This window comes from Sceloporus undulatus, chromosome 2 (genome assembly GCF_019175285.1).
Source record: "Sceloporus undulatus isolate JIND9_A2432 ecotype Alabama chromosome 2, SceUnd_v1.1, whole genome shotgun sequence".
Lineage (NCBI taxonomy): Eukaryota > Metazoa > Chordata > Lepidosauria > Squamata > Phrynosomatidae > Sceloporus > Sceloporus undulatus.
The window spans coordinates 225,094,393-225,109,172 of NC_056523.1; the positions used below are offsets into that span (position 1 = coordinate 225,094,393).

Consider the following 14,780-nt stretch of genomic DNA (forward strand, 5'->3'; position numbering starts at 1 on the left):
TAGGCCATTGAAGTTTATTCAGGGGATACCAAGCAGGGTACTGTGCTCAACAGTAAATGAAGAGGTCTTGTAAAATGGATGTTTAAAAATTAACACCAAGGATTTTTTAAAATGTATTAATTTATTAATTTATTTTGTTGAGTGATACATCTGAATAAACTTTAGAAACATGGGGAAGGATCTGTCTGAGTGGTACAGAATACTTGTGTGGAATCTCCACATTAATTTCACTTTTGCAGAAAAAGCATAAAGTAGCACCCAAAGACCCTTCTGTGGGAGCAACCTAGAAGCAGGGACGTAGCCAAGGGGGGGGGTCTTGGGGTCTGGACCCCCCTTCCATTAGAAAAATGAATGGTGTGTGCTGCTGTGCCGCCACACCCAAGCCCCATTATAATGGTGGCACTTAGTCTGGACCCCCCCCCCTTCCTAAAATCCTAGCTATGTCCCTGCTAGAAGTGGACAGCATAATGAAATTTGAACTGCATTCACAACTGAAATGCCTTGAGGTTGATTCTTTGTTCTTTTGTAGACATGCTTTTGATCCCTGTGTCTCTATATTGTTTCTCCATCCAGACAATGTCTCTGTCTTCATTCTGCATTATATATATTTGGGATGGCATTGCTTTTGAATCAAATTGCATTTGTTGCTACTGTTGATTCTTCACAGATGGAAATTAAATGGGCAGTGTTGCACTCATTCCTCTCATTATACATTCATCATTAGCACAGACATAGACAACCAAGCCCAGAAATAATGGTGTATGGTGAGGAGACGGAAGGAAAAAGACCCAAAAGGAGAAGCAGAAGTGCATGCATAGCAGCTTGCAGTGAAAAGCAACGATAAAGTTAGATATGCTTCCTGTTCCTGTACTAGTAAGCAGCAACTCTGAATGTGCCTCCGTTCTGTTGGTCTTACCATACTTACCGATACAGACAGACCATGGAGTAGACCATGAAAGCTTAACGGGGACAAGAAATATATGAAGTAGATGGACAACAGCAGGGAAGGAGAATTCGACGCTCAGACACCTTACAGAAACATTAAGACACTCACTTCTCTTTTCTCGGCATCATAAAGAGAACTCCTTCCAATTAACTGATTGCTAATTTTATGACTTTTTTATTATTTAAACCTGCCTGCTGTACCCCATCAATAATGAGGTAAGGAATTAAATGGAGGACCAATTACATCTTTCTGTCTAGGCTTTGAAAGATCTTCTCTTGGGATATATTGTAGCAATGAGGAACTATGTTCCAAATATCTCTGTGTCAGGAGGGATGGACATTAGTTTTGCATGGTGTTATGGATGTGAGTGCTGGGACTAAAATGGAGTTGAGATTAACACATTTTCCCTCCATGAATTACTTTTTCTCTCTCCCTATTTTAAAAACTAGACTTGCTGTATTTTGCAAAAATTTAGCCAGTGAACGTTTTCTCGCCATAGAACCACAGAGTTGTAAGAGACCTCAAAGGCCACAATTTTCTCTCTTTGCTAAATCCCTGTGTTCCAGATTATTAAGGGATATTGGACTTGTTTTTGTTTTAAAGTGGTAACTCTATTAATTAATGTCCCACATTTAATATCTTGTCATTTGTCACAGTACTCAGTGACTGATAGCTACATGTGTGCTCTGGCTCTGCTTGAAAGCAGTGTGTTCAAGGTGATGTGAAGGTTCTTTGGTGACATTTGATTCATTGAACGAGGCAACCAGTGAAGGCCTGTGGTCCAAACAGAGAGGGGCATTTTATCCTGCTTCCTCTACTCAAACCAGAGGCTCTTTGTACATGCAAGACACCAACACATACGTTTATATAGGCTTAACAGGCACATGTGATCCAAATGGTGGAAAGGGGAGCAATGCAATAATTCTATCTACTGTACTTTGTGACCCTTTATGGATTGTGGCAGAGTGTTGAAGCATTTTCCTAATGAGGATTCTTTCTAAATCTTTCTCTTCCAAATAGTGATATCCCTCTTTTCTATTCTCATCCCCATACAGGTGGTTCCACCGTGACCTGAGTGGCATAGATGCTGAGGCATTACTCAAAGCACGAGGAATTCATGGCAGTTTTTTGGCTCGCCCTAGCCGGAAGAACAAAGGGGATTTTTCCCTTTCTGTCAGGTAATTGGTCAGCCATTACATTGGGCCCATAGAGACAGGCCAAAATAAAGCTGCTTCAGGTCACTTTGAAGGTATGCTGTTTAAATGATGCATGCATCCTAAAAGGCCAGAAGCTGCACCAAAGCTGCGCTCCAGTCCTTAGCTTGGCTTCTGGCCTCTTAGGACACATGCAACATTTAAACAGCATATCTCCAAAGTGACCCGAAGCAGCTTTATTTTGGCCTGTCTGTACGGGCTCTATGTTTTCTTATTAGTGATGTCCTACTCCTCTTTATGAAACTTCTGGAAGCTCTGTTATCTGTCAGTCTTTATGGCCCTATAAGCAATCCTACCCTACAGATGCATGAAAGCTTTCCCTCTGTGAGAATAATTTCCTGTTGGGCATGTTCCCAGGTTTAATTTTTGAAACAATATTCAGAAATTTCTAAGGAACATTAGAATAGAAGCTGCACTAGAAGTGAGAGATTGGAAGAGAGAAGGCAGAATGAAGAGTGGACGTGGCGAATGGAGACGTAAAAATAAGAATGAGACCTTTATAACTTGCTGCCATCTCATTAGGTTCATCACTTCTTGAAGTCAAATATACTGATTTAGCTGGGCAGGACCTTGTAATTAATTCATCAGAGGCATTGCTTAATTCATCAGAGATATTGCTCAGAGCAGGTCTGATGATGAAACCCAGAATTTTGTCTTTTTGTGACTTGGAGTGGGATAATTTTTTATGCATCCAGGTGTGTGTGTGTGTGGGGGGGGGTCCTGAAGTCATTTCCCACTTCTTTTCTAGCTACTGGTTACAAAAACAAACAAAATTGCCTAGGCTGTATTACAGAACCCCACTAGTTTCCAAATACTTCCTCAAGTAGACTGTTTCTGGGAAGCCATTAGACATTGGACCAGGAAGTCCCTTTCCTAGCATTGGACTAAGCCAGCAGACCTTCTGTCAGGGGACTTCCTTCGACAATTTCCTGACCCTTTTCTGACTCTCAGTCCACATTCTGTCTACCCAGTTTCCCCCCTTTTTCAAAACCATCAACCAGAAATGTGTAAAGCCTGCTCTGTGGGGGGAAATCACTATTTCCAAAAACCCCTTTGGTTTCATACAAAATTCTTCAGATTTTTAATTTGCAGAAGAATCCAAAGATGTGTGATTTCACGTGGAAAGAAAATGTCCGTGGCAATTCTAACACCAAAGTCTTTGCCTGTCTAAAAGCATCCTCAGAAATGAAAGGTATAAAAGTGTAGTTCAGAGCCATAATGGTGCCCATTCAAACTGTCTTGCTGGCCTCAGAAGGTTATCTGTTATTCTAGCCTGGGTGAAAGGTTCAAATTCTGTGGTTCAACATATGAGCATTTAAAAGGATTGCCGAGGCTAATAACTCTTATGCGCACCAGCTCCAGGTAACTCTTTCAGATGCCTTTGGCCCACATTTCTGGAACTCATGGAATGAGGAATGGGTGTCCTCCCTGTCTTGCCTTCCTCTACCTTTCTTAGTTCCCACAGATTTTCTTAATCATATGCTTCTGCCTTTCTCTACAGAGTTGGTGATCAGATAACCCACATACGTATTCAGAATACAGGAGATTTTTATGACCTCTATGGAGGAGAGAAGTTTGCCACTTTGTCAGAGCTGGTGGAATACTACACCCAGCAACAGGGATCCCTGCAAGATAAAGATGGAACCATTATAGACCTGAGATATCCACTGAACTGCTCCGATCCCACTACAGAAAGGTATGGAGAAACAGATTGGCTTATGCCTACAGCTGAACACCCGTCCTTTTTGCATCCCATCTCATGCACTGACATTCAGCGGACATGCAGTTTGTATACACATATATGTAGTTGATTAGAACATATTATTATTTATTATTATTATTATTATTTCCATGGATAATCTTTATCCATGGATTCAAGCATCATGGAAATACACAAAAAAATATAAATTCCAAATAGCAAATGCTGATTTTCCATTTTATATAAGGGACACCATTTTGCTATGCCATTGTACTTAATGGGACTCAAGCATCCACGAATGTTGTTATCCATGGGAGGTCCTGGATCCAAAACCCCAGCAGACCCACTGTATTATCCCGCCTTTCTCCCAACATAGGGACTCAAAGCAGCTAACAGCTAATAATTACAAACATTGTTATTCAAATGTAACTTTCAACATTTATACAATTTCTACACTGATCTGCATATATGATCCGCATATATGATACTTCTTTACATAGCATGTAAAGATACAAAGGGATTTCTTAATAATGTCCCAGCATCCTTTTGGCTCAGCTGGGGTCTTTAATAGGAGCCCTGGTGGCTCAGTGGTTAAATGCCTGTACTGCAGCCATTCACTCGAAACCACAAGGTTGCAAGTTCAAGACCAGCAAAAGGGCCCAAGCTCGACTCAGGCTTGCATCCTTCTGAGGTCGCTAAAATGAGTACCCAGACTGTTGGGGGCAAATTAGCTTACTTGCTAATTAGCTTACTTGCTGTTCACCGCTATGATCTTTGGAATGGCGGTATATAAATAAAACAAATTAATTATTATTATTTTTGGTCATTTCAGCTTCCATAGATGGACTTTCCCTTAATACCATCATTTGAAGGTTTCCCACGTTTTGTATCTCTGCCCACTCTTCAAAGATTGGTGTGCTTCTCCTAACTGTTAGTTACTGACAGTAAAGGCTTTAAGCTAAACTATGTATTTTGGCCCTACCCTTTCTTTCGCCTTTGGCATGGGAAGATGGCCCCTGAGAACGTCCCTGATATGCAATTTCTCTCTCAGAGAACTCCCTTCACAGGTTCCCTGTCTTGCCCTAGCCCTCAGACTGTTACTGTGATATTCAAGTTTTTTGATCCCAAAACAGTAGAAATATGGTGATTTGGATCTTGAGTTAGCTAATTACGTTTTAAAAGTTATATTACTTGTTCTATTCTATGCCAAACAAAGTCCAAGATGGTTAACCAAAATTGGCAGATGGTGGAGCCCAATTCATCAAATATCCACTAGCGAGGAATGAGGTTGTCTGCTATCAGGCCTGTCTGCTGCTACACAGCCCTGAGCTGAAACATACATGTAAACCTGAAGTTTGTCATTCTTTGACATCAAAACTGTTGGATTAATGCTGTGTGAGGATATTTGGCTGCATCAATTTTCTCCTTTACTTGTCTTCCCCAGTTCAGTGGTTTTTATTCACTCTCACTGTAGCCTCTTCAGTATCCTTCAGAAATGCCACTTTCCCTGAAAATTGCACTGTATTTGAGGCAGCCAGTACTGGTGTAGTTTTCATGTCTATATTAAATTAACACATGTTCATCAATTCACACACTTCTATGTGTATTCAGTCACTTCAAGTACACCTTTGCACATGGCCTGTATTTTCTATACTAACACCTGGGTACAAATCAGATATCAGTGTCAAGAAACAGATTCTACCTATCATGTTGTAGATGTTTAGGATGAACACATGTATTTCAGTATAGGTTTTTCAGTACAGAAAAATCCTCTCCTTGGGTCCTGAAAGGCTATTAATCTTCCCTCCTTATTGTTCCCTCTTTATTATTCCAAGCATTTTGGTGGAAAGAGATTCCTTTTGCAGGGGGTTGTGGCTCATAATATGCCTGTTGCCATGTGATGAAGTTTCAGTATCAGTTTGATTTATATTTGGAAACTGGATTTCCTCTGTCTCATTGATTTGCTATTTTTGGCCCACTGTTAAACATGAAAATTGTAGTTTAGATAAGATGCAGAAATTGTATATTAAGCTTACAGTGAGAGCAGCTAAGAGAGAGTGAATATAGTGTAGTGGTTGAGCATTGAACTATGACACTGGGAGACTAGGGTTCAAATCCCAGCTTGGCCATGGAAACCCATTGGGTGACCCACATTTTATCAGGCTCAGAGGATGGCAAAGGCAAACCCCACTCTGAACAAATCTTGACAAGAAAATCCCATGATAGGGTTAGCATAAGACAAGTCAGGAATTACTTGAAGGCACACAAATAGAATATGTTGCCTCAGAAGATGGTGAAGTCTTCTATTTGAAGGTTCTTAAACCCCTTCTGCCAAGCAGAAACTCTCAATCAAAGCATCCCCGACAGATGGCCATCCAGCCTCTGTTTAAAGACCTCTAAGGAAGGAGACTCTACTACACTCCAAGGGAATGTGTTCCACTGTCGAACAGCCCTTACTGTCAAGAAGTTCCTCCTAATGTTGAGGTGGAATCTCTGTTCCTGTCATTTGCATCCATTGCTCCAGGTCTTGTTCACTGAAGCAGCAGAAAACAAGCTTGCTCCCTCCTCAATATGACATCCCTTCAAATATTTAAACAGGGATATCCCTATGTCTCTAAGTACAAAACGTCTGTATCAAACTGAGGGTTGTGTAAATTCATTTTGCTCTGTATTGAGATGGAGGCACAGTGCTCCATAGCTAATAGGAGAGAGTGAAGTCTTCTCTTCTTCCCCCACCCCATAGACTGGTGTTGTCTTGTACTTTAGGCTCTCTGGGGAGTGTGTGTGTGTGTGTGTGTGTGTGTGTGTGTGCCCATGCATCCAAAATGTAGCAGTTGGCCAGGGAGCCGGCTGCTTCCTCCCTTGCGGTTGGAAAGTTCTGCCCTCCAGGCCCTTACGAAAACTCTTTATCTCTTTCCCCCTCCATTCTCACCCAAGATTTTCCATCACGTGGCTTCCTCCCAGCTTGGTCCTCTGAGCTTAACTGTTTCCTCTCTGTCCTTTCAGCAGCTGCTAGTCTTGGTCATTGGTAAACTTTAAAATGGTGGAGAGTTGCAGTTCTGTATGTCTGTGCATCTTCAACAACAACAACAAAATAAATAAATAAAGAGAGAGAGAGTGGTTCTAAAATATAAGCAGTCACAGATTAATAATTCTCTAACAACCATTGCAACGAACAAATCATTCCCCCTACTCTTCAATCAAACCCACGCTATTTGTGATGTACTGAGGTGAATGTAGTTTAGCATGCAGTTGTAGCCAGCCAGGTACTGGGATGATGTTTGACACGGCCAGTCAGGCAGGGGAAAAAAAAGATCTAGGCTGGTTTAGGAAGATTCTGGTGGGCTCCCACTCTTGGGTTTTGGTGGGTCACAAGCTGCACAGGCCTGATTTAATGTCAAACCATTGAGAACATTTGGGAAGACTCAAGGAAAAGAGATTCCACCTTAACATTAGGAGAAACATCTTGACAGTTAGAGCTGTTTGACAGTGGAACGCACTCCCTCGAAGAGTGGTGGCGTCTCCTTCTTTGGAGGTCTTTAAGCAGAAGCTGGATGGCCATCTTGTGATTGTGAGTTCCTGCATGGCAGGGGATTGGACTGGATGGCCCTTGTGATCTCTTTCAACTTATGATTCTATGAAATAAGAAGTTGCTTGAAAGGTGGAAAAGTTTAATATTTGGCTCAGGATGAAATAAGCTCCATATGTATTCCACCCATCAACCCATTTATAAGTCTACCTCAGTCCAGGGCACTGGACTCCTCCTGGATAGAGAAAATGGTGACTCTTCTTTAAAAGCAACAGTAGTTATAACCTTGATTTGAGAAACATAAACCATTTCCTCCTCACTGGGCAAGCAGCTTGGGTGTGTGGTTACTGGCCATCTCAGGCACTAGTCAATGAAACTGGTGTTCTGGATCTATTGCAGTTGAGCTTCAGGCCTGTTTTTGGAACAGAAAGTACCTTGGTCACCTTGTGGGGTTCCTTTACCGAAAGAAGGGAAAATGGAGTGTGATGTTATTGATTATTGTAGACCCTTTGGTAGCTTTCTGGATGGACTTTTGGGATTGGCTACTTGGATGGTGAAAGTGGTGTTGGGAACAATGCTGTGGATCCTGGCTGCTGTGCTGGAGTTTTCCACACAGCTCTGCTTTATAGAGTTGGATGGGACCACAAGGACCATTTACCCCAAGCCCCTGCCATAAAGGGATGTACATCTAAAGCACTCCTGAAAGATGCCCATCCAACTTCTGTTTAAAGACCTCCAAAATTGGAGAGTCAGCCTCCTTATGGGGCAATCTATTCCACTATTGAACAGCTCTTACAATACAAAAGTTCTTCCTAATGTTTAGGTGGAATCTTTTTTTTTTTTTTTTTGGCAATTTAAATCCACCTGTTTAAGTTCTTGTCTCTTTAGCAACAGAAACCAAGCTTGCACCATCTTCTATATGATATCTCTTCAGATATTTTGTTTATATTATTATATATTTTTATTGAAACATAGATATTCTATCAATATAAAACACACAAACAAGGTTATAATATTGCAAATACTACAAATACAATAAACACAACCCCAAAAAACCTTTTGTCTAGTTCTACTACTACATCTACAAAAACTACACACTATTACTATTACTGACAGCTAACATGGTGTAGTAGTTTGACCATTGGACTATGAATCTGGAGAACAGAGTTTGAATCACATGTTTAGTTTGTTGTCCACTAAGACTCCTAGATCCCTTTAATGCTCACCGCTTTCAAGCCAGGTGTCACTCATCCTATGTTTGTGCATTTCATTCTTCCTGACTGGATATAATGTGTGTGTGTATGGGTGTGTGGCCTGTTGAATTATGGCAACCTCATGAATTTCATAGGCTTTTCTTAGGCAAGGAATATTTAGAAATGGTTGTGCCAATTCCTGCTTCTGAAACAGAGCTTAAAGCACCTGGATGTGGTAACTTACCATTATCCCTGTTGAAATTCATTTTGTTAGTTTTGGGCTAGCTCTCCAATCTGTTAAGGACATCTTTAATCAGTTCTGTGTTCTGAGGTACAATTACTCCTTCCTATATGCAGGGGATCTGTTCAGGAAACACACACAAACACACGCACCCGCGTATAGGAAAAAACGTGTATGGTTAATCCCTTTATTTTCTATGGCGGCACATTCATTAGTTAACTTATTTCATTCCCTTTCCCTTTTTCTATTTCATTCTCTCCCCCGCCCCCCTTTTTTGTATATGTGTGTTATAATTAGTTGCATAATTGGTTCTTTCACTTATTTCTTTTTTGTATTATTGAATTATCAAAATTTATTTTAGTAATAATAATTATCCTTCTGGAATACCTGGGAGATGGGAATCAGAGGCACTGTGTTGCAATGGTTCCCATTTTACCTCTCAGGCAAGTTCCAGATGGTGCTTGGGAATGGCATACCGCAGGGTGCCATACTATCCCAAATGCTGCATGAAACCACTGGGGGAGATCATCCAGAGGCAAGGTGCTATCAGTACACTGATGACCCACAAATATACTACTCTATGCCTTCAAAAACAGCCTCAGCTAAGGATAATGTGTCTCACCTGAACAAATGCCTGGAAGAGGTAATGGGCTGGATGAAGAAAAACACATTGAAACTGAATCCAGAGAAGACAGAGGTGCTTACTATCAAGGGTCCTAATCTGGGGCTGAAGTTCTGGATAGGGTCACACTCCCCCTGGAAGACTATGTTCACAGCTTGTGAGTGTTTCTGGATTCCTCTCTCCAAATGTCAGCCCAGATAGATGAGATGGTCGGGAGTTATTCTTATCAGCTAAGCCAACTGCTCCCCTTCCTAGAATTGGAAGCTCTAAAGATGGTAGTGCACATATTGGTAACCTCAAAGCTAGACTTTTGCAATGCACTCTACATTGGGCTATGTAGAGTTAGGGTTGCTATATCCCGGGGGGGTGGGACATTCCCGCTTTTGGACCGTTCTACACGGTCCCGGCCCGGTTTTGCTTCTGTCCCGGGTGCCCCCCCAGGTTTTGTTAGGGCACCGCCACTGTGGCGCCTTTGGCCACTCTTACTTGCGGCCGCTCTTACTTGCCACTGCCGCCACCAATGTGGCTGTTCTTGAAGCCGCTGCCACCACCGACTCAGCCTTTGCCACAAGCCTGCGAGCCCCCAGAGTTCTGCGCATGTGTGCGCAGGGCTCAGTAGGAGCCTGGAGCTCCTTTGGTTGGCTGGCAGGCTGGGCTGGCCAATAGCGGAACAGCCCGCCCCCTGCTTCAGGCGTCTGTGACTCCTGGCAGGGGGCGGGGCTGTTCCAGCTCTCTGCCCCCATTGGCTGCCCAGCTTAAAGAGGAGGAGCTCTCCTCTGTTTACTCCCCACGGGCCAGCGAGGGACTACTGAGGCGGTCCGAGGGAAGCGGGGGGCAAGCGGGGGCAATATTATTGGGCTGGAATGTTAGAATTTTGTTCAAGTTTTTGCACTATTATATCTCAAGATGCAACACTAATGGGATCCTTATGCCAGCACAAGAACACAGCGATAGTAAGGTTTCACTAGTAGAGCCTCACTGCAGGCATGTTTCTGCTGGCAGAGGGACAGGATAAACTGCAGTTGTCTTCCAATAGTTGCATGTTTTATCGACCCTTCTATGCCTAGTGTAACCTTGGTGTCTCTGCAATTATGTGATGATGTAGTGATCCCACTAGTGCAGCGGTTCTCAACCTGTGGGTTTACAACTCCTTTGGGGGTTGAATGACCATTTCACAGGGGTTGCCTAAGACCATGATGGACTTAGAAACCGAGACAAAAATAATTTTATGTTGAGGGTCACCGCAACATGAGGAACTATATTAAAGGGTCGCGGCATTAGGAAGGTTGAGAACCACTACAGTAGTGGTACATCTACTGGGAGGAGAGTTGTGAACCTTAGAGTTACTGTGAATCACTATGGCTGTTTTTAATACTCAATATTGGCTAGGGTTTGGTTCCAGGACCCCCCGGAGATACCCAAATCCATAGATATTCAAGTCACATTGTACACAGTGGCATAATAAAATGGTGCCCCTTATATAAAATGGAAAAATCAAGGTTTGGTTTTGGGAATTTATATATTTTTGAAATATTTTCGAGCCATGAATAGTGGAATCCATGGCTATGGAGGACCAACTGTATCAAGTGGTGGTGGTTGTTGCAGTGCTTCTGGTTGCTGTTGTTGTTGCTGGTGGACTTTGTTTTTTGTTGAGAGTGCATGGTATCCCAGCTAAATTATGCTGACATAACTTTTCCATGCCTTGACAAACTTGGGTTTGGGAACTTTGTCCCAGGCTCCCACCTGCAATATAGGTACACCAAGTAGTTGGGCATTAACATGATGTAAGGCTAGTGGAGCCAGGGCTTATATGGTCAAAGTGTTTGGACTTCTAGATTAACACGGACAATCATATAACCTGCTCTCCCTTTCCACTTTTCTGTCTTTCTGAGATTAACTGCAGTTCCATTTTAGGATGGATTTTCCTAGTGTTAACAGTACACTTGTCCCTCCACAAAAGTCAAAAGACCGGTGTCCCAGACAATTTCCATTACCCCAGTTATGCTTCAACCATGGTTATTCTGCTTCTGTGCTCACCTCTCTTCCTCAGGTGGTACCATGGACATCTTTCTGGACCAGCAGCTGAGACCTTACTTCAAACCAAAGCGGCACCATGGACCTTCTTGGTACGAGAGAGCCTTAGTAAGCCTGGTGATTTCGTGTTATCTGTCCTGACAGACCAGCCCAAATCTGGAACTAATTCTACTGCAGCTGGAGCCACCAGCACCCCCAAAGAACAGCTCAAAGTTACTCATGTCAAGATCATGTGTGAGGTAAGATGCTGGGGGTAGAGCAGGGTGAGAAGGAGACATAAACTCTCTTTCTTGCCACAAGAGAGTGTGTAAAGCGCCCTCAGCTGCCTTGTCTCCTAATGCCACGTTTCCAGTTTAAGTGGTGATCAGGAATCCTGTGAATCTAATCCATTAAGTTATTATATATATATTCATGTTTGTATTCTACTCTTGTTTAGGCAAGGTATGCGTCATTTCACTTTCTTTTCACAACAACAGAGTGAGATGAGTAAAGCTGAGACAAAGCGACTGGGCCCCAGATCAATCAGTAAGCTTTTTGGGCCACATTTGGATTTGAACCCAGGTCTCTTCAAAATGCAGTACGTAAGCCACTGTGACACTTTGGCTGATATACCTATCCATACATGTCTACAGCAGCAACTGCTTAAAACAATCCAGCAGTGAGTGGGTGGAAAATTAGTTGGATTAGGAAAAAGTGTCAACATAGGAAGAGAGGTGAAGTTCTGAGAGTTGGGCAGATGACCCACACAATATCCCTTGCATTTTGGACAAAAAAGGGGAGAGGTTCCAAAAAAAGGACGCTGGATTCCTGGGCCATGGAAGGTAACCACAATACACCTTCCTAGGTCTCCTATTGCAATCCTGAGACTGAACGGATGGAACCTGAGAACTAAGTAAAGATGCTGGCATGTCAGGGGGCAAAGTCTGGTGAGATAAATGTGGGCTTCTTAGCATCTGGTCAGGGCAGGCATTATCACCTAAGGACCACGATTGTGCCTGGTGTCAGAGTGGAACCGAAAGAAATTAGGATATAGATTAAAATAGTCAAAAGGAGCAGAAAAAAGCAACTTCAAGCCAAGCAGAAACTAGACTCCTGTTTTGATTCTGTCCACTCATCCTCATTTTTCACTCCAGGGAAAGACTCTGAAAGGGGGACTAAAATCCTGAAACATCAAGTGAAATCTTGAGATATAGTCCCCTAATAAAGGTAGAGCAGTCATTTATAATTAAACCAGAATATCAGTATTTTCCCTGGATATATTCTTGATGATGATTTATGTAGGACCATCAGTATTTTTTTTTTGGTCTTTCTGAATTTACAGAGTAACAGGAGCAAAAATTAGATCCCCTCATCAAGACTGTCAAGAGGCACATGATTTCTATGTCCTACTGAGGGGCAATGAGACTTTCTCTGCCACCTCTCCCTTCTTTGGGCTTCTATACAAGCCTTCACTGCAATAAATAGGAGCTTTGCAAAAAAAGAGGAGCAGTGGTGGTTCTGCACAACTCCCATTCACTGTATGGAAGCATGAGCAGAAGAACTCCCATGTGGTCTTTACCCCATGTTATTTAGGGTATGGATGCCAACATGTTAGGATTGCCACATGGCACCAGAATTGCATGTGATGATCTTGCTAATATCCTTTAAAAATAATATTTAAGGGATGGAAATAACAGCCCTTCTTTCCTCTAGAAAGGAAAGTACACAATTGGTGGCGCAGAAAAGTTTGGCAGTTTGGCTGACCTTGTAGAACATTTTAAGAAGACCGGCATTGAAGAGGCATCTGGATCTTTTGTGTATTTGAGACAGGTAAATGTTGCTGGCCATGAAGAAATCTGGTCCACGTCAATTGGCTCTTCTTATTTTTATTTATTTTTAATGTTTGTTAAGTAAGATCTCTGAAAGAGGAAGACGGAGAAAGGAAGAAACAATTTTTGTTTAAAGATTCACAAAATTTGAATTTCATAATTAAACGAAGCTTCAGACTTTTTCTACCCTGCTATATTACGTGACGTACTACAGCAAATAAGATGCAAGATGCAAAAATAGAAAATATAAATTTTCTGTTACAAAAATCCTTTAAAAATATTGTGTAGAAAAATTAGGTCTGAGATATTATTCACTTAGCCAAAATAATTTGAGCAAATGGTTTTGCTTAGAGGAGAGTACTGGGAAATATACTGTACGTTGTTTGAATATCTTTCGATGAGATAGATGGACTTAGGACTCTATCACACAGGGCAAATTAGGGGATTCAAAAGACATCACGCAGGGAAAGTCGCATGCCCTGGTGGCGCAGTAGTTAAATGCCTGTACTGCAGCCAATCACTCACAAAAACCACAGGGTTGTGAGTTCAATACTAGCCAGGAGCTCAGGGTCGACTCAGGCTTGCATCCTTCTGAGGCCGCTAAAATGAGTACCCAGCTTGTTGGGGGCAATTAGCTTACAGTTGTAAACCGCTTATACACTGCTTAGGTGGTATGAAGCGGTATATAAATGAAGCTGCTAAGATTATCACATGACATCGCGATTAGAGAGGCCTTATCCTGGGAATAACCATGGAAAGACCAGCAACAAATCATTCACAGGGAAATCCCTGGTTATTTCCAGGATAAGCCCTCTCTAATCTCAATGTGTGTGATAATCTTAGCCACGATGGTGGGACTTTCCCTGGATAATGCCTTTTGAATCCTCCGATTTTGCCCTGTGTGATAAAGTCCTTAGAGTAACATCATGAGCTATTAAGGTATTTCTGTAGATAATCAAAGACAAAAGGCACAATATTTTCATTACCAGCAGTGACCCTTTTTAAAGATCAACGGTGCAGATAATCAGATGTGTATAACTGGGATTATTTGAACAACAAATTTTGTTAAAGCCAAATTTTAAAAAAAGGAATTATCTAGAATATATAAAATGCTGATGACATTAGATTGCAAGGAATATAGAGATATGGAGCAACAGAATAATTGAGTGGGTGAAATAGAATATCAGTTTGTTTTTGCAATATGTTTGGAAAGTGAAGTGGGTGGTCATTCTTATTTGAGAGACACATTTGAAGGCAATTTTTACATGGAACTAGTGCAGTGGAAGTTTTTTTAAAATGACTGGCATAGGTACTGAACTGTTTTGGAACTTTGTGTTAGGAACTATTGGTAATCAATGAATTAATTTTATATGTCAAAACTAGGATTAATCAGATTTAGAAATTTCACAATGTAGCAACCAAATCATTTATTTCTCTAGAATCATTTATTCTCTCAAAAGACTTTGACTTTGTGAATTAGTAAACATTACAGTG

At 41.7% G+C, this 14,780-nt stretch overlaps 1 protein-coding gene across 2 annotated transcripts in view; it reads left to right on the forward strand.

Moving 5' to 3' along the window:
• Positions 1 to 612: 612 nt before the first annotated feature.
• LOC121922064 (tyrosine-protein phosphatase non-receptor type 6-like) overlaps positions 613 to 14,780 on the forward strand; it is a 31,151-nt gene continuing 16,983 nt past the window's right edge. The window contains exons 1-5 of one of the 2 annotated variants that reach the window (XM_042450973.1): positions 613 to 1,161; positions 2,002 to 2,124; positions 3,662 to 3,856; positions 11,495 to 11,717; positions 13,171 to 13,287. In XM_042450973.1, the coding sequence (XP_042306907.1) occupies positions 1,112 to 1,161; positions 2,002 to 2,124; positions 3,662 to 3,856; positions 11,495 to 11,717; positions 13,171 to 13,287 (708 nt within the window). In that variant the 5' untranslated portion in view covers positions 613 to 1,111. The remainder of the gene's footprint in view (positions 1,162 to 2,001; positions 2,125 to 3,661; positions 3,857 to 11,494; positions 11,718 to 13,170; positions 13,288 to 14,780) is intronic. The other variant, XM_042450972.1, reaches the window with a different exon arrangement.